At 43.8% G+C, this 25,717-nt stretch overlaps 1 protein-coding gene across 4 annotated transcripts in view; it reads right to left on the minus strand.

Moving 5' to 3' along the window:
• Positions 1 to 8,056: 8,056 nt before the first annotated feature.
• SNX14 (sorting nexin 14) overlaps positions 8,057 to 25,717 on the minus strand; it is an 80,585-nt gene continuing 62,924 nt past the window's right edge. For all 4 annotated transcript variants that reach the window (XM_083177076.1, XM_083177074.1, XM_083177075.1 and 1 more), the window contains 5 exons: positions 19,543 to 19,707; positions 18,433 to 18,528; positions 15,959 to 16,050; positions 11,186 to 11,242; positions 8,057 to 8,369 (listed from right to left, as the gene is read on the minus strand). In XM_083177076.1, coding sequence (XP_083033202.1) covers positions 8,331 to 8,369; positions 11,186 to 11,242; positions 15,959 to 16,050; positions 18,433 to 18,528; positions 19,543 to 19,707 — 449 coding nt within the window. In that variant the 3' untranslated portion in view covers positions 8,057 to 8,330. The remainder of the gene's footprint in view (positions 8,370 to 11,185; positions 11,243 to 15,958; positions 16,051 to 18,432; positions 18,529 to 19,542; positions 19,708 to 25,717) is intronic.

A 25,717-nucleotide genomic window follows, 5' to 3' on the forward strand; every position in this document is an offset into this window, starting at 1 on the left:
CAGTGGCACTAAAATAGTTGGCATTGGTAGTGCACCAGACACACCACTGTCATTAGAATCACCAGTGCCTACTCCGCCTGCCACCGTAGCAGGCCAGTCGAGCACAATTCCAACACATACCCAGTCAACACCTACACAGCCTTCTCAACCCCCCCAGTACCGTCAATTCTACAGTTCTTTACTGATAGAAGATCCAGAGTGTCCTGTTTTTGAGGATCTGTCTTAAAAAATAGGCTACTTTATCATTTACCATCGACATGGTCTCAGCTGCAGGTATGTGATGGCCACTGCTCACATGGCGTATGGCGCACATCAATGGGGCCGGGACCATTGCATCTGCGCCATGCGCCATGTGGGCCGCAGCCTTTACATATCTGCAGCAGACATCCTCTGCCACACAAGGGCCACAGTGTGTATTTTTGTTTATTTATATGCTGCTACCTGTACCTGCATTACCAGAGGGAGAACAGGATTCTCCTCAATCTGGATAGCAAACTCCATTTATTGCCCTTTTTTCTTTGCCAATAGTATGGGGTACTGTGCCGAAGACATGGTCTCAGCTGCAGGTATGTGATGGCCACTGCTCACATGGTGTATGGCGCACATCAATGGGGCGGGGGCCATTGCATCTGCGCCATGCGCCATGTGGGCCGCAGCCTTTACATATCTGCAGCAGACATCCTCTGCCACACAGTACCTTATCCCTACTGTTGTAAGTGCCTGTTCCAGAAGTTACCAGAGTGTGTTTTTTGTTTTTTTATATGCTGCTACCTGTACCTGCATTACCAGAGGGAGAACAGGATTCTCCTCAATCTGGATAGCAAACTCCATTTATTGCCCTTTTGTCTTTACCAATAGTATGGGGTACTGTGCGGCAGACATGGTCTCAGCTGCAGGTATGTGATGGCCACTGCTCACATGGCGTATGGCGCACATCAATGTGGCCGGGACCATTGCATCTGCGCCATGCGCCATGTGGGCCGCAGCCTTTACTTATCTGCGGCAGACATCCTCTGCCACACAGTAGCCCGTACTTATTGGGAAAGTTTAAACTGGGTCATACATACTTAAATCTTTATATATAGTGTGTGTTTTTGTACAATATCTTTTATATATGGTATTATAATATATTTTTGTTGACACAATCTATTTACTATTTTACATGTTTTAACCATGAAAGGCCTAAAAAACCTGTTTCTGTCCTAGGCCTAAATTATAAATAAAAATATTTTGTTTGCACAATAAAGTGTACAGTGTATATTTCATCCTTACCTTGCAATACTGGTACTGCAGCACCTTCACAATGGCTTTGCAGGTCTCCGGGATGATGAGGCCCAAAGCTTGCGGGGAGATGAGGGATCCAAACTTTAGGTCAGCAAGAGACCGTCCTGTCGCCAGAAACCTCAGGGTGACCACCAGCCGTTCCTCAGCAGGGATAGCCATGCGATACTTGGTATCCTGCTTCTCGATGTGGGGAGTCACCAGACGCAGCAATTCCTGGAATGTGGCATCATCCATCCTCAAGAAGTTACGGAAATCGTCTGGGTTATTCTCCCTGATGTCCCTGAGCAGTGGCATGTGCGAACGAGTCTGACGCTGAAGTAGCCACTGCTTTGTCCAGCATGATCTTTCTCTCCTGCGCTGGGCTCTCTGACGCCTGAGCTTCAAAACTGCATAATAGAGCAGGTACTGTTGCTGGTGACTACCCATCACTGCATTCTCCATAGTGCAGGGTTAAAAGACACTTTGTAATGGCAGGCAAAACAAAGTAATGTGTAAATAGCTATGTCCAGCGTTCAGCAGGTATAAACCAAGCCTCACTAGTAACAAAGCAGAAATACACTGGTTTAAAATGGCTGCTGCTATTCCTATCCCCCTCTGCTAGTCCTCCCCCTCTGCTAGTCCAGCCCCTTCATTCAAATTTCAAAGGCCCATCTGACGACGGTCGCATGTGTTCTTGCAAAAAAAACAAAAACCAGCGATCCGACCGTCTTAACGACCATCGCGGGCGCATCGGGATCGGATCTAGATCGTTCCGCAAAAAAACACAATTTTTGCTAATCGTTTGCTGGGGACTGCCTGGGAGCTCCCGGGAAGTCCAAGGGAAATCGTTCCATGGTCGTCTATCGGTCGTGAACGACGGTGGTCGTCCTGGTGTGTACCCCACATAAGACATAATCCAAGAAATACAAGTTTACTCGGGTGGATTGAGTTAGCACTTTTGCCGTTTCCTTCATCGCTAACTGGCAAAGCCCGGTCTTCTGTTCACACATTTTTCTTTTCTTTTCTCTTTTCTTGCTTTCCTTTTAAAAAAAAAAAAATAAAAAAAAAAAAAAAAAAACCAAAGGGGTTCTTCTTTTCTTCTTTCCTTCCCGCCCTCCCCTCTTCCTCCCCCTCCCCTCCTGTGCCCCACCGCTCCATCTCTGTTTGTTTTTTACTAATTTGATCTGCCTGTTTATTTCATGCCCCAGATTTCACATCCTCCCATTACTTTCTCCGACCATCCAACCAATTTGAGATTTCTTCGGGGGATGCAAAAAATTTGGTTACTCCATCAGCAATTATTCTCATCTTTGCCGGGTACACCATCGAATACTGAAGTTCATGCTCTCTCAGTCTTTTTTTTATATTCACGAATTTCAGCCTCTCTTTCTGTACCTCCCTTGCGTAGTCTGGGAATAACATGATATTTGATCCATTTATCTCAAGCTGGTTCTTGGCCCTAGCCAGGCGTAGTATACAATCTCGGTCCCGATAATTTAGGACTCTTGCAATCATAGTCCGTGCCGGAGCCCCTGGTGGTAATGGTTTACTGGGTACCCGGTGTGCCCTCTCCACACAGAACAGGGGGGACAGGGCCTCTCTTCCGAACTGCTTTATTAGCCAGCTTTCCAGCCACTTTTCGGGGGAGACACCCTCCATTTTTTCGGGTATCCCCACTAATCTTATGTTGTTCCGGCGGGCTCGCCCCTCCATCTCTGACACCTGGCTTTGTAAACCTACTACGGCACTTTTTAGCTCCTTCATTTGGGACTCAATTGGTACCTGTCTGTCTTCAATATCTGAAATTCTTTTTTCCGTCTCTTCTAATCTTGCTTGGGTTTTTTGTACATCTAACCTCAGCAGGCCAATTTCTGTTTGGGTTTGCTCAATTTTTACTCCTAACCGGGTTTCACTACCCTTGATGGCCTCCAACAATTTTTGCATCATTACCTCGTTCATAGACTCAGTATTTATTGACTTAGACAGTATTGATGTGTCCGGGGATAATGATTCTCGTGTTTCTTTGTCTGGGTTTTTACTCTGGGGGTTGCTTCTAGTGAATTTTTCCAGCTTTGCGGCTGCCGCCGCTGCTGCAAGTCCAGCTTTCCCCTGTTTAGACATTTTTAAACACCGGTATCTCGCTTTGGCCGTCACCCCTGTTCTCTTTATACTGTTTGTCTCGGGTGTACTTCCCACCTGGTATGTCCGCCCCACCACTCCTTCACAAACCACACTTGAGCTGTTTACCAATGTCAGTGATTACAACAATTTTTCTATGATCATGTACTCACGTCTTCCCTTGCAGTACTTCTGGCTTGATTAGGCTTGTAGGGTTTGCGAGGGTTAACTCACTTGCTGTATCTCAGCTGTCTCAGCTTTCTGCCACGGGAGACTCTCACCTATTAAGTTGTTGCTTATACGAGGGAGAATTCCGGTTTCCCGTGTCTCTACCGTGTTTTCCTTGCTGGGGTGGTAGGTTCTCTTGTGGCTTGTGCCTACAGTTCCAAACATGGAGGTCCTTGTGTATCCACAGTGACTCTGGTACGGCTGTGCCTCCCCCCTCCACCACTCTGCAGGGCAGTATACTCGGTTGGGGAGACAGGACACCAGCTGCCCGTTATTTACAACTGCGTCCACCACTGTCCTTCCACTATACAGGCAAGCAGCCAACAGCCTGGGCCAGTGCTGTATATGCTACTCCCGTACCTGCTGTGGGGTAATCTGCTATTGTCCATATGCTGGAGTCGGCATCCAGCACCCGGCGTCCCTCACTACTCCAGGCTTGTTTTCCCCTCTTTCCAGCCGCTTGCTGCAGGGGAAGCGTCCGTCAGCTGTGCTGCTTCTTACCCTGCAGGCAGGCACCCGGTGGACGCCGTACTCTGCGTGTCTGACTGTGTGTCTGATTTCCTCCTGCCAATACGTCGCCGGGACCCGCTGTACGGACTGACACCACTCCAAGGGAGGCGCTCACTGCGAGACGCCGGCACTAGTGTCGCGTAGCTGGGATCATGGGGGGATTTTTTTTACCGCCTCCTGCTCCTTCTCAGAGCCTCCGTCCTGCAGCAGCACGCCGCATCGCTCAGGACCTGCGTCCTACGTCATCCGCTCCGAGGTCACGCCCCCACTCCAGGATGCCTAATGGGGTCACCCACCTATACTATTTAACTTTTTAATTTAAATACAGCGTGTCCTCCATCATTGTGCTCAGTGTGATTTTACCACTTCTTTTACATTCATTTATTTTCCTTATTGACAGCGCAGTGTGTATTCCCCAAACAAAACATTTGTCATGTTATGATGGTTAAAATCACTTGATTGTGCATATTAATATGTTCATGCATTTTACTGAGTTAATGTATCCTAATGTGCTCTGGAAGTTGTACTGAGGAATGCTGGGATGCAGGAGGGAGGAGCCTGCCTCTCAAAGCTTTAGCATAGGTGCCTGGCTCCTTCGGACCCTCCTACATCCCATGGTTGAGCTGTGTCACCAGGACCATATCAGAGAAAGGGATTTGAACGGTAAGTTCTTACAAAAATCCCCTCATTAGAAATTAGATATGTGAAATTAGATAAGTGACCTTGAAGTGACAACACTATAAAAAAAACTAATTAAGGTTGCATAGATTTTTGTTGCCATAACGTTACATTGTTACCTACACTGCAACAAGTTTACACACAACAGTAGAAATAATAGAAATTTCAGATACAGGGGTCCATTTATCATTTGCTGCTATATCCTCCGGAAAAAAAAAATCAGTTTTCGGAGGTTAGCCACAAATATTTAGTATCACCTGAATGTATCAGGAGGGACCGCAGCAAGAATCTCCAATCTTTGCTGCGATCCCTCTGCATCTCCTCCAACTGCATGCCCCATACCTTAATATGGGGAATGCGAAGCTGCCCAATGTATCAACATCGGGCAGCATCAATTCGGGTCCCTGCACTACTGCCATTCTGCCACTGGTTTTAACAGTAACAATAAATGAATACTGACTCACTACATGAAAAGTTTCCCGGCACTAAATATTACCTACAGTATTTACAGCACTTTGATTAAATGTTACATATTAAATCTTAACTACACTAATGGTAATGCTATTGGTAGACCAATAGTGTCCACGGTGTAAAAAACAAACAAAATGAGTGACCTGAAATCAGTACAAACTGGAGGAGCCGCAAGCGTGTTTACACTTGCGACTACTCCCCCAAAATGAAGGCTTCCCCGGCAACAAAATACTTGCGGCTCTTCCAGTTCATTCTGGTTTCGGTTCACTTTTTTTTTTTTTTAATAACCCCCTGGACGACTACATGGAACGAAGATGTGATCTCCTGGTGAGGATAATTTCCTTTCACAGGTACCCAATAGGGATTTCTACTTATCAAGTGCACCGAAGCTACGTATCAAGATAGGCAAGTAGGTAAATTTTTTAATAAAGTTTTATTACCTACGGTGTGTCTCATTTATTTAACTATTGGTTAAGTTGTTACTACAGGCACCAGGCAGGACCTTCAAATGTCCCGCATGTTGGGACTTGTAGTTCCACAACTTAACCCAATAGATTCATATATTTTTTTCTTCACAAAAGCATCAGCCCGAAGCCCACAGGCACCTGGGACAGCCTCGGGCTAGAGGAGGAGGGGGACGAGGACGACACCCCTTTATTGTGGGAGTCCCCAGCCGGGCTGACCAGTCACGAGTTATTGTTTTGGCCAGGTTCTCTTAGAATCTCTTAGAATCTCTCATCTTAGAATGCACACCCAAGATACATGAGGTGCTAGCATGCTGGGACTTGTAGTTCTGCAAAGAAAAATACATGGTGCAGATGCACACTCCATATTATTAATCAATAATAGAGGCTCTTGGTATATTAATTGGCCAAGAAATATTTGCCCACCAACCAGCTTCACGGTGGCCTCATTTCTGGTGGGTCCCTAATACTAAGTTTGAATCTGGGGCGCGGAACCCCGAAAAGGTTGGCATAGGCCAGTCACCCCAGGGCAGCACACAAGTGAAAAACTAAGCTAAAGGTGTATTAATAAGAAAGTAGCAGAAGCTAGAGGTTAAAAAGTGAAGTGCTAGAAAGTATAATATATTAGTGGGAAATAAATAGTGCTAAATAAATGTCAGGGTGTGCCACCCCGAAAGCAACTCAGCCACACCAACCCAAGGGGAGCCGACATTGGACCAATGCGGTGAGCTGTAGGCATTGCAATCTCACTTTCCTGCCTATGTTGACGCCTGTGCATTCAATTACGTGTTTTTTTCACCCATGCCTTTTTGTCCTTTGGGGGTGAGATGGGGGGATGACTAAAGACCAGTGGCAGTGGTACTTATGTATTTTCTGGGCTCCCATGTTAAATGCACCCCATTTTTTCATACCCCTACTATCCAACTACGCATGGAGTTGATTTTATATAGTGTGGTGAGCGCAGCGAGCCACTGTGCCCGAAGCGCGGCGAGCCCCGCGAGGGGACGCGGTCTCACAAGAAAAACGGGAGCCCAGATATTACATAAGTACCGTGGCAGTTTTTACCTATTGGCTGCAGCTGCAGGGCTGCACCCCCCAGGTAAAAGCCGCCACTGTAGTGAACGCCAGATGCAGCCTGTGAGACTGATTTCCTGTTGGAAGTTCATCGTGACCAGGGGCAGTCCCCCTCCTTCAAAAAGGTACCAGACGCCACTGCTAAATACCACCAAAATAAACCTCTACCAACCAAAAGGGTTGTGGCGCCCCAGGTGACAAACAATCCATGCATAATTGTCAGCTATAATACCATAAGCCCTTGCAATTAGTAATAACACACAAAGACTACAATTACGTAGTAATAACACACATTTAACAGCTGGAAATCTTTACATTACTTTAAGGGGGGTATTCGATCCCTGCAAAAATACTCTGAATAGTCGAGCTGAGTAGTTTGACAGCCAAATCCATCTAGCTACTACGTCAGCTGGTCTATTCAAAGTGTCATACTGCGGAAACGCCTCCTGTCGACATTGGACCAATGCGGTGAGCTGTAGGCATTGCAATCTCACTTTCCTGCCTTGACAGATAGTATATAAACCCCAGCTCCATGTGGGTCTATGTCATTTTGCCTGATCGCATCTTTGTGACAAACTTTCGGCACAGACTTGAAGGTAAACAGAGCATTGTAAGAGAAGTAAACAAAATAGGGCAACAACAAAACAATGACTCATGCGGAAATCTGATGAAAATTTTGAAATGCTGGAAATGAATGTACCTTTGCAAGAAGTAAAGGCCAAATGAAATGCAACCCTAGAAAATGCTTCCCTGCATTGCAACCAGAGATCCAAAGTCAAGGTAACCACTTAATATATTAGGGAAGCATGCATACGCTACAAACTACAGTTTTGCCCATGCAAAAAACAAAAAATACCCTTGCCACGACAAACAAAATGGTCTACTTAAAATTGTCGGGATAGTGAATAAAAACAATTGACATCATGTTGAGTATTCAACATTGAATAGGTTGGAAGTATTATCCCGCCAGTTTGCTCCAAAATCAGCTCGACAATACGAGAAATGTTTATCTTGACACTCGAGAGAAACGAAAACTAAAATCACGCAGCTCAGATAGACAATCTAGAAAATGACACAATGAATAGGCGAAAGAGAAAAGAACAGTTTTCTGGTCGCAAAAACAGAAAACCTTGCCAAAAAAACGATCTCGACCGGGATTGAATACCCCCCTAAGATCTTACCTGAACGATAACATTTCTAAAACGCTCACACATTTGTTGTTTAGTCAATGGGAAAAAATATATAAAACATTTCATTAATTAAAAGCAGCTTTAATACGTATTTGTTTTCTAATATTTACATAAATAATGTACAAACAAAGTGATCGTTACTAACACTTCGCACAACATGCGAGGAAAAGTGATTTAACCCTGTGACACAGAAAACACATTCTATACAGAGTTTTATTGATAGTTTCACTCTTGCAGAACTGAATAAAAGTGCAGCTTCAGGAATAACAGTCATAAAATGAGAAAATGTTTCCAAGATTTGCAATAACATGAGGTCCAATTCTAGTCGTCTACCTCACATCCAGGCTGGTGCAGATGAAACATCTTTCTGAAGCTAAAACAAAAATTTAAATACATTAATAGTTTACCCATTTATTGATTGCACATAACCTAGCAAATTAATTTGACTAGAATATTTGGCCAGATGTAATAGCCTCTGAGTTTGGTGGCTGTGCTGGATTCTGGCCAAACTCAGCTTTAAAGGGGCAATCATTTGCAAGCCAAAACCATTCCTTGTAAAAACACGAAGTTCCTCTAGCATCCCACACAGCCGCCAAACTCAGAGGCCATTACAGCTGACACTTTATTTATGATTTGGATTTTGTTTTGGTTACTCCCTAATGTGAATGAAAATATAGGGGGAGTTTTATAATTGGACAAGAAAAAGGTTTGTGGAAATGCTATATTCCCACTAGATGGCGCTGCCACACTCAACAGGATTTTTCAATAAGGAACTTTAGAGAAGTATTTTGTACTTATAATTATTTAATAAACCATGGTATACATGATAAAATAGAAAATGCGCATTTCACATATAAAATATACACTCAAATATGACATACAGGACATACAACATATAACATATAATAGGCTAGACACGGGCTGGCTATGAGGCTGTTTAGCTGCATGTATTATTTTTCTATGAGACAATAAAGTTTGGCTGTGAGCAAATATTTACCAGTCCACAGTGAATAGTCCCACTTGTATCTCTAGGGTGCAGGTACCAGATCCTATATCTGAGCAGGAACTGCCAATAAATTTTGCAGTGGATTGCATGGTTTATTAAATAATTATAAGTACAAAATACTTCTCTAAAGTTCCTTATTGAAAAATCCTGTTGAGTGTGGCAGCGCCATCTAGTGGGAATATAGCATTTCCACAAACCTTTTTCTTGTCTGCTTTACAGAGAAACACATACTCTCTGATAAGGTGGCAGCAGCCATACTCAAACGATTGAATTATAAATATTGAAGAATTGAATGTGGTAATTGATCCCCCGGTGAAAATTAGCCAGCGCTACTGAGTGATTGTTCACTCTTCCCCCATCCCCCATCTAGTTTTATAATTGGACATTGGCTGCAAACGTGTTTTACTCATATCACCCTTCCACTCTGCTGATCAAGGCTAAAGGTGCCCATACACTTATACGATTTGGGCCCTTTTTACCCAAATTTCAATGGATCTGACTGAGAAATCAGGTGAAAAGTGCCCAAATCTTATCTGCCAAGCCTCCGATTCCAATACAATGCGCAGTTACATGCAATAAAATGAAAGGATAATAAAACAATTGGAAATATCACATAACCATTTTATTTAACAAAATGTCATTTACATTTTTTTGATTGACCAAAGCAGCCACCTGTTGCAGATATAATCCCTGAGAATACCTGTGGTACTATGAAAAGCATATATTGTTCAGGAAAGTTTTTATAGTTTGAGCTTAAACACTCTGGGAAGCAGTGGTTTTTCCAAACTGCCACTTGAGACTTAAATACTACACAGAAAGTTATTTTGCCTACTCGGTAGACCCTGAGTGACAACAAAAATAATCTGAAATATACAGTTATTGCTAAACCTCTAGTAGTCGACCACTTACCCTCTGCAGGTTATGTATTGGTATATACCATTAGTATGTGGATGCATATTTATACACACATACAGTATTGTACCTCCATACACTCATACTTTGGATTTTGTTACTTGCTAACAATATATATATATATATATATATATTTTTTTTTTTTTTACAGCATTCTTACTTTGCAGAATTTTTTCCTACACCTGCCTAAACTATTTGTTGAATAGGTATAGAAGAAATAAAAAATATAAAAAAAAAAAATGCGTGTCCCTGGGGACCACCAACTCAAGCACTGGTGCATGGGGGAACTGCCGGCCAGGCATGTTGACACGCTACTGCGTTTAGCTTTTGGCTGTTTTGGATTATTCACTGAGCCGTGAACTTCCAGTCCAATCCGGAAGTGACGACACGTATTACACCTTGTGGAATGCAGTTGAAATGGGCATAATTCACACTGAACTATGATAGTTTAATAGCAGGAGCCTGGGAGGCAACCTCCTGCTTCTGTTCCTACTTGATGGCCCATTTTTGCTCTTTATATATTTAATTTAGCCTTGAAAAAGGTCCTTGTGTGGACCAAAAGGTTGCCTTACACTTTGGTCATTTTCCGAATAAATCTGCATTATCCCATTAAACATTGCTCTGAAGTCTGGTGAGTGCCATTTCTTGTGCTGTGCGTGGCTAAACCCGATCTTACCGAGAGCTATATGCGCAATAAAAACTGTCATTTGAATATCACCCAGCGATCTCCCATCACTTTGAACAGGAGATTGTGCTTGATTAAACGTTTGAATACGGCCCATAATGTGTTTCTGTGCAAAGTTATCATTAAGCTTGCGAGCAGGGCCCTCCTACCTCTATATTGGTCAGTTTCTACCCAGTTTGTTTTATCACTGTTTCCATTTGTAAAGTTCAATGGAATATGCTGTGTTATATTATAAACTGTAAATAAATAAATACATAAAATAAATTTGAAAAGGCTTAAGCTCCGTACACATGGAGCAATATATTGCTCAGTGTCCGGTTTTCATCAGCGACCAGAGATGGTCGCTGATAAAAAAGGATCCGGGGAAACAGCTGATAGCAGGAGCATGCTCTTCCAACCAGTGACCAGCCCAGGGCTGGACGCGGGAGCGCGTTCCCAGCGAAAGTCGCCCCACACCACACAAGAATCCCAATTCTTTATATTATTCTGTATTCCCTGACCTGATTTTACAAATGTTACAGCTCTATTAAGCCGCACTTCATGCATGGTACATGGTGAAAAATCAGAGCACAAACATGTACTGTACCTTGCCCAGCTCGGGGAACACCTCCAGCATAACAATATCTAGCAGAACGTAAGACAGCTGAAATGACAACACAGATTTCATCTTGCAATGTCATATTAATGACACTCATATTGTTGAACACAATTATGTGGCAGAACACTGTAAAATGTGTTTTATTGTACGCAACACAGGGTAGATTACTGAAAGATCATTCTCTATATGGTATTCTATAAGTGCAGTAGAAAGAGTTGCATTTGTTGTCCTTAAAAGGGTACTAATTCAGCTCAACGTTCCTCCACTCCGGACTGCAGGCCGCATACTGTGCTACACAGATGCCTAATACTAACATACACATGGGAGCCTAGTGCTAACGCAATGCTCTACACAGCCACAGAGATCCCTTATAGCTGCAACAGGAACTTGGTTGATAAATGGAGCGATAATGTACTATAGCAGGAGTAGAATCATCCTTATTATGTGGACATTGGGCAGAGGCTGAGCAGAAACCATATTCATAATAATGCAACTTATGAATTACTATACACCAATATTCATGAGGCACAGGTGAATGGACAATTCGATTCTCATTATTATAGATGTAAGCTGGGTAGACACTATCTCCTCCTTTCCAGGGAAAGACTCATATTGCAAGCAAAACTGTCAAGGGAAAAGCAAAACTGTCAAGGGAAAAGCAAAACTGTCAAGGGAAAGCAAAACTGTTAAATGAGTTCTTCTCATCAGTATTTACTAAGGGAGAGCAGACTGTGGAACGAACATTTACCACAAACGGGACAAATAAGCCAGATCTCATTGTGGATTTCACGCCGAAGGAAATAATACTGAGGCTAAGCAAACTCAAAACGAATAAGTCACCAGGGCCAGATGGGATTCATCCGAGGGTATTAATGGAATTAAGGGATGAACTAGCTACCCCCCTACATTATATTTTTAGCAAGTCACTATCGTCAGGTATAGTACCAAAAGATTGGAGAATAGCAGAGGTAGTGCCAATATTCAAAAAAGGAAAAAAGGAAGATCCCGCTAATTACAGACCCGTTAGTTTAACATCAATTGTGGGTAAACTATTTGAAGGATTTTTAAGGGATGGTATCCAGGAATATTTAGATAATCACCGTCTACTCAGTACTAACCAACATGGGTTCGTGAAAAATCGTTCATGCCAAACTAATCTACTAGGGTTCTATGAAGAGGTTAGCAAAAACCTTGATAATGGAAATGCTGTAGATGTGATTTTCCTAGATTTCGCTAAAGCATTTGATACTGTCCCACACAAGAGATTGATTAATAAAATGGAGAACCTAGGATTGGGTGAAAATATCTGCAGATGGGTAGGGAATTGGCTATGTAATAGAGAACAAAGAGTGGTTGTGAATGGTGCCGTATCAGATATGATACCGGTACTAAGTGGAGTGCCCCAGGGCTCGGTTTTGGGGCCCATTTTGTTTAACATTTTTATTAACGATATTGGGATAGGGTTACTCAGCAATGTATCCATCTTTGCGGACGATACAAAACTTAGCAAAGTCATCAAATCACCAGAAGATGTCACCATGCTTCAAAATGATCTTGCAATTCTAGATGAGTGGGCTAAAAAATGGAAGATGAGGTTCAATGTAGATAAATGTAAGGTTATGCACCTTGGGAGACACAACCCGTGTGCAAGTTACAACCTTAGCGGAGAGGAACTGGGGAATTCCATACTTGAAAAGGATCTAGGAGTCCAAATAGACAGCAATCTAGGATGTAGTGCCCATTGTAATGTAGCTACAAAAAAGGCCAACAAAATTCTGGCATGTATTAAGAGGGGAATGGAAACTAGGGACTCAAGGGTAATTATGCCACTATATAAAGCATTGGTGAGACCTCACCTAGAGTATGGAGTACAGTTCTGGGCCCCACACTATAAAAAGGACATCATAGAATTAGAAAAAGTCCAAAGGTGAGCAACAAAGCTTATTAGGGGAATGGAGAATTTAAGCTACGGGGAGAGATTAAGCAATTTGGGACTATTTACATTAGAAAAGAGACGTTTAAGGGGGGACATGCTCAACATGTACAAGTATATCAAGGGCCAATATAAGGAACTGTCACACACCCTATTTTCTACTAGAAAGGAATCTAGGACGCGAGGGCATGAGTATAGATTAGAAGAAAAAAGATTTCATTCAGCTAGTAGAAAGAATTTCTTTACGGTCAGAACAGTCAAACTCTGGAACTCTCTTCCCAGAGAGGTGGTAATGGCTGGCTCATTAAATGCGTTCAAGGCAAAGTTGGACAAACATTTACTGGAGAAAAACATCCATGGGTACAAATAAGAAATATAATTTGTCTGTAAAATACCAGAACCTACCAAATCAGCAATGGATATCTATACCAGGTTGAACTAGATGGACGCAAGTCTTTTTTCAGCCTTACCTACTATGTAACTATGTAACTATGTATATGAACGTGGTTTACAGACATCTCACATGGACATATAGTTTGTCGACATGTTATACCACACCTCTCCCAGGTACTTCCCAGATTTTAAATGTTGGTTCCTGTAAAAGTTAATGTCAAATCTTGCTGTATGTAAAAAGGTAATCTCGCCTATACTTTATTTATGGAGTGCTAGAATTAGTAAAAATGGCCATTGCTGTTAAAGCAGATTCTTCTATTTCTCGCTCTGTAATATGCGGAATCGGTACATCTGTCAGATCAGACTTCGGTCTACAGTCATTAGGTCGACCCCGGAAGGTCGACTGGCCCCAAGGTCGACAGGGTTAAAGGTCGACATGGGTCAAGGTCGACATGGGTCAAGGTCGACATGGGTCAAGGTCGACATGGGTCAAGGTCGACGTGAGGTTTTCACTGTTTTTTTGACCCGAATGTCGACACAGTTGGAGTTGAACCGCAGCCCCTCGCTTCGCTCGCCATGCTTCGGGCACGGTCCCTCACTACACTCAGCACACTACTTTATTCTCCCACCACGCCCTAGTGGATGGTAGGGCATGAAATACCGCCTGTCGGCACATGTCGGCTCAAAAAACAGTGAAAAACTCATGTCGACCTAATGACTGTCGACCTAAACCCATGTCGACCTTGACCCATGTTGACCTTTAACCCTGTCGACCTTGGGGCCAGTCGACCTTCTGGTGTCGTATAAAAGGAAGGGTTTACACAGCGCTTAGAGAGAAACCTGGCGGCCTGCACTCCTGGGGGGAAGTCCCGGTCCCCCTTGTCGTGAACAATTTCAAGAAGGAGTTGGGAGTGTTGGCGCTCTGGGGTTGGTGTGATTTGGAAACAGTTTACTAATGGGAAACTGGGAGCAATAACTGTAGGCTGTGTGTTGTGATGGTGTGCGGTTCGAGAGGAGGAGGTAAAGGGTAGGTTGCATGAGAGGGCGAGGTTAGGGGTCGACTTAAGTGTGGTCTGACAGATGACCGTTTCCCGTAATATGCCTAGATGACTATTAAGCAGCAACATGTACTTTGAAAGACTTTTATATATTGGCAAAATATCTAATAAGCATAGTTTACGGTCAGGGCTATTTTTCAGCAGGAACTCTGTTTCTGAAATTCTCATTAAATATGACAATCAGGAAACCTTTCCTGGGCCAAAATGTACTTTCTATAAGTTTTGTTTTAAAATCCCTTTTGAGTGCTTTTTTTTAAAATATGTTATTTACAAATATTTAAAAAAAATAGCTCCGCCCCAAAACTAGAGTTCCTAAATCTATTTCCTACCCCCAACATTAGTACTGCTTATGCAGGGACATAACCAGAACTTTGTGGGCCGCATAGCAACATAGTAAAGGGGCTCCTGTCCCAATCCTCTCTGCAGCAGGTGGTCATTATCCGAGACTTTATCCGAGACATCGGAGTTCTCCAGTAAATGTTATGCCCCATTGTGGAACACTAATTTATTTTCTGAATCATATTAGTTCCATAGTTCATAGGGTGGCCAGTACACATTATGCCACATAATATCCCCAATTCACTTTATGACATACAGTGTCCCCAGTTCATGTTATGCTATGTTACAGTGCAATAGCAATAACAGCCCTTGCACCCACTATAGTTATGATCATGTACTTACAGTTGTGTCTTTCTGGCTTCCTTGTGTAGGTTTAATACTCATTCTCCACAAACATTACAAGAGGATATGTAAAATGCTACATATTAAACTAAAAATAAGTCAGATGAAAGGGTTGGGATCATTTGGTCTACAGCATGATGGTTGACAGTCATTAGGTCAACACCATTATGTCGACATGGGTGTAGGGCGAAAGGTCGTTAGATGGACAGGTCGTTAGATCGACAGGTCATTAGTTCGATAATGTCTATGTTGACAGTCAAAAGGTCGTCATGGGGTTTTCCACTGTTTTTTTTACCTGAATGTCAACACAGTCGACATGGACACAGTTTCAAGTGCACCGCATCCCATCGCTCGCTATGCGTCGGGCACGGTGCCTCGCTACGCTTGTCACACTATTTTATTCTCCCACCACACCCTAGTGGATGGTAGGGCATGAAATACCACCTGTCGGCACATGTTGGCTCAAAAAACCCCATGTCGACCTTTTGACTGTCAACCTAGACATTGTCGAACTAATGACCTGTCGAACTAATGACCTTTCAACCTAGACTAATGTCGAGTTTTTCCCATGTCGACCATCATGCTGTAGACCAAATGAATGCATCTCAGATGAAAGCAGGAATACCCTTTCAAGGTATTTCAAATGAAAATCTTTACAGACAAAAAGTACAACTATGACCATGTAGAATTAATTACCTGTTTGTTAAGCACAGGGTGCTGCAGACCATCAAACAATAATCTAATACCTTCATACTTTGCTTCATCTCCAATACATTTCCCTATTAAATCTATGCAGACAAGAAACAAGACAAAAATATTAATTATAATAAAACACTGCAAACAAATGCTACAAGTCTCAGTTACTAAAAACAGAATTGTGTGGAATTTTAGATATGCATCATCCAAGATTGAAAATGTCTGTAGCTGTAACAATTATATCATCTACATGTATCTGTTTCAGATTGTCTGCTTGAAATTTCAGAAACTGGTCAAATATATCTGAACACAAACACCAGTCACGCCGAGGCGTGTGAGCAGCGCTAAGAAAGGGTGACACACACTGAAGGTACAATATAATTTTTACTCAATAAAAATGAACATATAATATAGCACAATACAATTGACAATATAAAAACAATATGGGTACCATAAAAAACTGGTTCTTCACATCACAAGCAAGGGTGGGCGTGATGGTATAAGTCCAGTTTGGACAGTGGATGAAAATGATGGAGTGGATTTGAAACTGTCCAAAGTCCACTGTCCAAACTGGACTTATACCATCACGCCCACCCTTGCTTGTGATGTGAAGAAACAATTTTTTATGGTACCCATATTGTTTTTATATTGTCAATTGTATTGTGTTATATTATATGTTCATTTTTATTGAGTAAAAATTATATTGAACCTTCAGTGTGTCACCCTTTCTTAGCGCTGCTCACACGCCTCGGCGTGACTGGTGTTTGTGTTCTCTTTTCGGTGGGGACTGACTATCCCCCCATTAAGCAGCAGCTAACACCCTGAAAAACATATCCTGTTAAGTGCCTGATTCTTTTCCCTTGGAAATTTCCCTGGGAATATTTCCTTTTTTCAAATATATCTGATACTACTGATCTGCTGAACTACTAGAGAAATTACACAACACAGGGAAATTCAGGATTTACCAAACATCCACCAATCTTCAATATTAAACTGTATTTGTGTATCGTGGTCTCCTGCTGTTGCTGAAACTGTACAGATACTGTACCATAGTGTCACACTTCACAAAATGGCCCATTTGTACTAAGCCTTAATATGTGATAAAATAGAGTGATAAATGACCAATTATCACCCGTCATTTTCAAACCCAGCCAGTGACATGGCAGTTAGGAACAGAATGGCTGGTACTATCCACTTTATCACTTTTCAGGGCTTAGTACATCTTGACCCTTATTCAGATCTGATCCCAACACAAATTTTGTTCTCAAAATGGGCAAAACCATGCTGCACTGCAGGTGGGGCAGATGTAACAGGTGCAGAGAGAGTTAGATTTGGGTGAGTTATTTGTTTCTGTGCAGGGTAAATACTGGCTGCATTATGTTTACACTGTCATTTAGACTTCAGTTTCAACACAGCCCACCCACAGTTAACTCTCTCTGCACATGTTACATCTGCCCCACCTGCAGTGTACATGGTTTTGCCCATTTTGAGAACAAATTTGTACTGCAATCAGATCTGAGGAAGGGTCCTTCTGCATATGCATTGGGGTGTATTCAATGATTTTGCAAGCTGTGACAGCGAGCAGTGCTGACTGGTCACTGTCACAGCTTGCAGGGTCAATATTCAACTGACCCCCTGCACATGCCGTTTCCCCCTCGTTAGGCTTTTGTAGCGACGGAGAAAAGGCGTGTGTGGCTGGTAAAACAGCGAGACTCGCGGCTAAATGTCGCTGTTTAGAGGAATCCTCGCCGTCCTCTGACAGCGAGGATTTCCCCGGAACGTATAATAGGGTGAGTGGCAAGCGCGGGGGTTAAACGGCAAGGATCGCTTATTTTCGGCGATTTCCGCCATTTAACTCCCTCGCCGGCTGCATGGAATATGGCCCATTATATCAGTATATCTCACCTGTAGCACTCAGCTCCTGTCATAGTGTAAGAGCTGGCAGTGCAGTCAGTCTAAAGGGGCAGCCTCAGTAGCGATGACAATGGCAGAGACACACCCCTTCCTGTGACGATTAACCCCTTTAGCATTGCACATATGGAGTCTTTCACCTGCTGCTAATAAGATTCAACTCAAAGCGCTTTACATTTGTATAACACACAAGATACTACTAAATAATCTTAACAGAAAATAAAACTTTGGGTAAAAATAAGCATTTGGGTTGTATTCTGTATTTTTAGAATGAGGGACATTAGTGAAATGCGCGAGTAAAGCATTAAGTCTGTTTTAAAAGGATTCTACAGTGGAAAGCTAGTCACTGCCACAAAGCTGAAAGCTAGACCCCCAGATGAGTTCAGGGAGACTCTAGTTACTGTTAAGAGTCCTCAATTGTTCTTTTTGACAAGTAATGTTCTCAATGCATGCAAAGGAAAAATGTTGAAACTTTCTAAACATAGAAACAGAAATACAATTGATAGATATGATCCAATTCATGTGCCAACAATCTAATAAATTTTGCATATAACAATACAAACCTGGAATGTAGCTCATCATTTCATCAAATGTCTGCTTTGCCCGTTTCTGTTTTGTCACTGCAGATCGCGGTTCAGTGCTTTCGCAAAAAACAGCATCTAGAAAGAACAATAAGCTTTTTGTACAATATGATTCACTATAAGAGATATATACAAATATCATGGTTGAGCAATTATTTTCACGTAATCTGGAAATTAGATTATGTGTGTTTCTCTCCCAGTCACACATGGAGAACATGTGTATCAATGAACAGAACGCTGCAGGTCCCCAGTGATGGTATCATTTTCTTACGTTCTATGAATCTCCAATTTCCTGTCTCTCTACAATGTTACATACCACACTAGATTTATTAAGCTCAGTGAAGTGATAAAGTGTCTAGTTTTATCACCGGCCAATCTGCTAACTGTGAAGTTACAGGCTTGGTTTGAAAAATGACAGGTAGGAGCTGATTGGCCGGTGATAAAAACCAGACCCTTTATCACTTCACCTAGCTTAATAAACCTACCCCTGAGCACTTTATCAAAGATATGGTGGCTGAGCTAGGAAGTTCTATTCATCTAGAAAAAACTATTTCTTTTCTTAAAAACAGAAGTATTTCACATGAAGTGGAAGTGAAAAAGAACAGGATGCTCATGAAAAGTTTCCAATCATGTTGGTTTAATGGACACAGTGGGGAAGATGTATTACGCTAAATGCAAGGGTAATAAAGATAGATAAATGTCCAGCCAATCACCTCCTAACTGCCATGATACAGGCTGTGTTTGAAAAAAGTCAGTAAGGAGCTGATTGGCTGGACATATATCTCTGTTTATCACCCCTGCATTTATCTTGTTAAGGCTTAATACATCTGCCCCATTATACTTAGGGTCTCCACCATGAACAGCCCCAGGAATAAGGCAGGCAGAAGCTTACTCAAATACTATACTGCTATGTTACACAACATAAAAAAACACTAGTTTGAAGCCGTTCACAACCAAATGGTGGCAAAAACAGTTGTTTTTTTATAACATGCCTCGCATACTTACCCAATATTACATACTGTACATAAAATGTAAATACCTTAGAAGATTTTGGTAAACTCTAATAAAAAAGAACCATAGCTATGTACATACCTCTAAGAAGTGTAATTAGTGAAACCAGTCGATGTTCTTGACTAAGTTGTTCAAGTTTACATTGTAGGTAGTGGTCCGTGTAGGTCTCAAGTGTATTTTTGAAAAGCATTCGCCCTCCCATTAACAGGTGATGAAACCAATCAGGAATGTGGAAGACACAACGTCCTGCACATAATTCATAATGAGCAGTTTAGTAATATTCCTATATTGCGAGTCCACCTGCTAGTATAGTAAAGTAATATCTATTCTATAACCATGCCTAGTAATCACAGCTCTAACACTGATTTAAATGTAACTACACAGATTTTGAATGCTACATATTTCAGCCACCCAACTAGGCACAGTTATTGTCATACAAGTGTTGATTGAATATTGAAAATTTTACTATAATAATAAACAACAGATATGTAAACAATATACAATGGATGCACAATACAATACACAATATAAAACAAATGTTAAAATCACACCACAGGAGGATGGATGGAGTGTGGATTAGCCCTGGGGAACAAAGGATAATGGGGTACAATGGGTCACAGGTAGGTGCACTTTACCGGTATTGAGTGACCTTTTGATCCAGGAAAGTCCACTTTTGTAACAAGCGATGTTAATCCTCACTATTGATCACGGTAAATTATAAGCCGTTTGGAGGTGGAAATGAACCATAGGCTTCCGCTATACTGCTGGTGTTCTGCCCTAGTCGACTATATTGGGTTATAGCCACCAGGGTGGTCCAGGATGCGGTGTCTGCCAGGAGATGGAATGTCACTGGAAGGGGCTTCTGCTCGCAGGGTCCTCCCACTTGGTTGGCTGGATGGTATTTGCCACCGGGGGACTTGAGGAGCAGTGTCCGCCACACAATTGTAGTTTAGTAGCAAGGGGGTACCTGGTATCCGAAAGTCCACACTGGGCAAGATGGTACACACTTTTAGGGTCCTGGGCGTGAAGTACAGGGGTGTCCACCTAACGCGTTTCACTTGCTCCTCAAGTCCCCCGGTGGCAAATACCATCCAGCCAACCAAGTGGGAGGACCCTGCGAGCAGAAGCCCCTTCCAGTGACATTCCATCTCCTGGCGGACACCGCATCCTGGACCACCCTGGTGGCTATAACCCAATATAGTCCACTAGGGCAGAACACCAGCAGAATAACGGAAGCCCTTACCTGTGACCCACTGTATCCCATTATCCTTTGTTCCCCTGGGCCAATCCACACTCCATCCATCCTCCTGTGGCGTGATTTTAATATTTGTTTTATATTGTGTATTGTATTGTTCATCCATTGTATACTGTTTACATATCACTTTTTTATTATAGTAAAATTTTCAATATTCAATCAATTGGTTTAAATTCATTAAGCGCTGCTCTCATGCCTTGTGCGTGATTGCTTGTGTGTTTTTTCTTTAGGTGGGATTGACTACCCCCCCCCCCCCCCCCCATTTTTGAGCAGCTGCTTTACCTAGAACTACAGCTACTGTCATAGCGCCTGATTTCTTTTCCTTGTGAAAAATTTACTGTCATACAAGTGTGACAGATACAATAGCTATATAAAAGGTAATTATCATCTACTGCATTTTTAATTTTTATAGATAAAAAACCCCAAAATGTATTATATATTAACACTGATGTTCCTAAAGTGTTCAGTGACAGCAAAGGAATAAATGTGTAAATCACAGATTTAATAAAAAAACTATAACTGATTGGATCAGGGGGTCCTTAAACTATTTTGCTCTGGGATTCCATCAAACAATAAAAATAATGGACAGGACCCCAGCAAGTTATTGCAAAAGGTCATCACATCACATGTGTGGTCAGCAGACAGCACATACATGGCAGCATTGTGGAGGCACAAAATGATGGGAGGAGTCTAAAACGTCATCAGCCTGATGGTCAGCAACATGGAGTCACGACCCCATGCTGAGAAGGTCAAGACCCAGCTGGATTAGATTATTAACTAAAATAATTTGGATTAGCCTCAACCAGCCTTGTGCACATGAACACTGCAATTTTCATAGCTTCTCTGTAATATTGCTGAAGCTCCATCAGCCTAGATGGGGACATTAAGCGAACAGCAGTTTTGATACCCTTCCACATATTGAGAATGAAAATGCGTCTTAAGCTGTATGATATGGGCAACGGACTCTCAAAAGTGCTAGGTATTGGGCAGACTGCAGAAGGTTTTCTTTCTAGGTCATGGGGGTCATTCTGACCTGATTGCTGCTGTTCGAATTCACACTGGGACAGATTATTGAAAGACTGTGCATGCGTATGGATATTAGTATACATGTGCGAGGTCAAACAGGAATTGAAACACAATTCAATGATAACTCTATTCACAAGGCGGTCACAAGTTGATTGACAGGAAGAAGTGTCACACAGGCTGACACAGGCTGTCACACAGCCTGGGTGTCACACAGGCTTTCCAAAGCATTTTAAGGGAGGGTGTGTGATGTCAGCTCCAGCCTCGATTAGACAGTTTTTAATCACTCAGTTGTGTTAAGGTCAAAATGACGCACAGACTGGAAAAATAGGAATTTGGTACTCACCGAAAATTCCCTTTCTCCGAATCCGTAGGGGACACTGAAGTACTACGCTGGGGATAGTGTGGTGTTATGGAGGAGTTGGCACTTTAAGAACTTGAAGTGTGGTATGGCTCCTCCCCCTCTATCCACCCCCCTCAGACTTCAGTCTTAGTTAACTGTGCCCAAGAGGAGAAAAGAGACCAGGAAACCTCTGACAGAGAGAGAAACATGAAAACAAAACACCGAAAACAAACGTAAGTCAAAAGAACTCACATCCAGACCATCGCATGCAACACAACCCGGCCACATGCGACCTGTAAGACCCCCCCCCTTACCGGAAGACCAGTGCCGGGAGGGCATTCAGTGTCCCCTACGGATTCGGAGAAAGGGAATTATCGGTGAGTACCAAATTCCTATTTTCTCCTTCATCCTTGGGGACACTGAAGTACTACGCTGGGGACGTCCCAAAGCCATCCCCACGGGCGGGAAGGCGCTGGGCATCCTGAAGCACTGCGCGGCCAAACCTAGTAGAGGAGGCCGCGAAGGTGTCAAACCTATAAAACTTAATAAAGGTATTGGGGCCAGACCAAGTGGCCGCCCTACATACCTGAGAAAGAGACACCCCTCTGGCCGCCGCCCAAGAAGGTCCCACCGACCGGGTGGAATGAGCCGAAACTCGAGCCGGCGGAGGGCGAGAAGCCTGAAAATAAGCCTGCTTAATGGTTAGGCAAATCCACCTGGCCAAAGTTTGCTTGGTAGCCGGCCAACCACGCTTCGCAGAACAGTACAGAACAAACAGAGAATCCGATTTCCTGAGATCCCTGGTTCTGTCCACATAAACCTGCAAAGTTCGGACCACATCCAATGAAGCGAACTCTCCTGTCAAGGCCGGAACCACGATTGGCTGATTAAGATGATAAGCAGTCACCACCTTTGGCAGGTAATCTAACCGAGTCCGGAGTTCCGCCCTATCCGAGTGAAAAACCAAATACGGTGAACGACATGGGAGAGCACTGAGGTCAGACACTCGTCGAGCCGATGCCAAGGCCAGCAGGAGCACCGTCTTCCAGGTGAGTAAGCGTAAATCAATAGATTCCAAAGGTTCAAAAACCTCAGAGCTGAGATAATCCAGTACCAAGGGAAGATCCCAAGGTTCCTCCGGAGGTCTTACCGGAGGTTGCAGCCTGAAAACCCCATTCAAGAAGGTTTGTATTTCCGGCATCAAAGCTAGGCGCCGATGAAAAAATACCGACAAAGCGGACACCTGAACCTTCAGGGACCCTAAACGAAGGCCCGCCTCAAAACCTGATTGCAGAAACCTCAACAATCGGGACAAACAAAAAACAGCTGTAGGCCACTTGCGTCGTTCGCACCACGACACATAAGCCTTCCAAATTCTGTAATAATGCCGGGAAGTAACCTCCTTCCTGGCTCTCATCATTGTGGGAATGACCTCCTTAGGTACCCCACGTCTGCTCAGCAGCTCGGCCTCAACAGCCACGCCGTCAAACGCAGCTGCCGTAACCCTTGGTAGACGAACGGTCCCTGTTGTAACAGATCTTCTCTTTGAGGAAGTTGCCAGGGTTGATCTATCAGGAGCCCCTGAAGATCGGCAAACCAAGGCCGACGAGGCCAATTTGGAGCTATGAAAATCACTGTTGCCTTCTCCCGCTTGATCCGTTTGAGTACCAACTGAATCAAGGGTAACGGTGGGAACACATAGATTAGATGGTATTTCCACTCTGCGGTCAGAGCATCCGTCGCCACCGCCTCCGGATCTCGTGACCTGGAACAATACTGAGACACCTTGCAATTCCGCTTGGACGCCATCATGTCTATTTGGGGTAACCCCCAACGAAGGACAATCTGGGCAAACACATCCGGATGCAGAGCCCATTCTCCGGGGTGCACATCCTGGCGACTTAAGTAGTTCGCTTCCCAGTTGTCCACCCCTGGAATGAACACCGCCGAGAAAGCCAGAGAATGCCTCTCCGCCCACTGGAGGATCGGGCGTACCTCCTGCATAGCCGCCCGACTGCGCGTTCCACCCTGTCGGTTGATATACGCTACCGCGGTGGCATTGTCCGACTGAATTCGGATCGGCTTCCCTCTGATGAACAAGTCCGCATTGAGCAGCGCCAGGCGGATCGCTCGAATTTCCAGAATATCTATTGGCAGACATGATTCCTGCGAGGACCAACGCCCCTGAAAGTGACGTCCCATCACAACCGCCCCCCAGCCCCTGAGGCTGGCATCCGTCGTGCCGATTGTCCACTCCCAGACTCCGAACCGACGCCCCTCCAAGAGATTGGCAGTCTGGAGCCACCACTGAAGAGACAGACGACTGCAGGGCGACAGAATCACCGTCCTGTGCATATGGACATGCAAACCCGACCACTTCCTCAGGAGATCGAGTTGAAAGGTCCTGGAGTGGAACCGGCCAAAAGGCAGAGCCTCGAAGGAGGCGACCATCTTGCCTAGCAACCGAATGCAAAGGTGCACTGACAACCTCCGAGGACGAAGAACCTGCTTCACCAAGTCCTGGAGAGAGGAAATCTTCTCCAGAGGAAGGAACACTCTCCGTACCTCTGTGTCCAGAATCAAACCAAGAAACAAAATCCTTTTGGAAGGAACCAGCTGGGATTTCCCATAATTTAGGATCCAGCCATGCTGAATCAAAGTTTGACAAGTCACATGAAGCGCCTGTTCCAGCTGACTCTTGGAACCGGCTTTGATCAATAGATCGTCCAAGTACGGAACAATCTTGACTCCTAGTGTGTGGAGCAAAGCGACCATGACCGCCATTACTTTGGTGAACAGGCGAGGCGCCGATGACAGGCCAAAGGGCAGCGCCCGAAATTGAAAATGCTGGTCTTTGATTGCGAACCGAAGGAATCTCTGGTGAAGGTCGTAAATGGGAACATGCAGATAGGCATCCTTGATGTCCAAAGATGCCAAATATTCCCCCGGTTCCAGACCTGCCACTACCGAGCGTAGCGACTCCATTTTGAACCTGTGGTACATTATGTACTCGTTCAATTTCTTTAAATTTAAGATCGGCCTTACCGACCCGTCCGGTTTTGGAACCAGGAAAAGAGGAGAATAAAACCCCTCCTTGCGTTGATCGGTCGGGACGGGCATTACCACTCCGGCTGATAGCAAACGCTGAACTGCCTGAAGCAGTAACTGAGAGTCCTTTTCCGCATGCGGAAGACCCATCGTGAAAAATTGCTGAGGAGGAGAACCGGCAAATTCTAGTTTGTATCACCGAGACACCACTGAGAGAACCCAATTGTCCTTGCAGGACTTTTCCCAGACCTGCCGGAAACCCAGAAGCCGCGCTCCTACTCTGGGATCCCCCAGGTAGGAGGGGAGGGAGTCATGCCGCGGGCTTTTCTGGCTGCTTGGCGTCTGCACGACGGGAGCCAGGGTTTGCAGAGGAGGTGGCGCCACCAAACCCTCTACCTCTACCACGGGACGAGGTAAAAGAACCTCTAGATTTACCCCTAAACTTTGGCGCACCTCGAAAGGAGCGAAAAGCCGGTCCCTGGTAAGGTTTTTTAGGAGGAGGTGCCAAGGAAGGGAGGAAGGTAGATTTCCCCCCTGTCGCCTGAGCAATTAACCTGTCTAGCTCCGGCCCGAAGAGAACCTCTCCC

The sequence above is a fragment of the Crinia signifera genome, chromosome 3 (assembly GCF_055691185.1).
Source record: "Crinia signifera chromosome 3, ASM5569118v1, whole genome shotgun sequence".
Taxonomy (NCBI): Eukaryota; Metazoa; Chordata; class Amphibia; order Anura; family Myobatrachidae; genus Crinia; species Crinia signifera.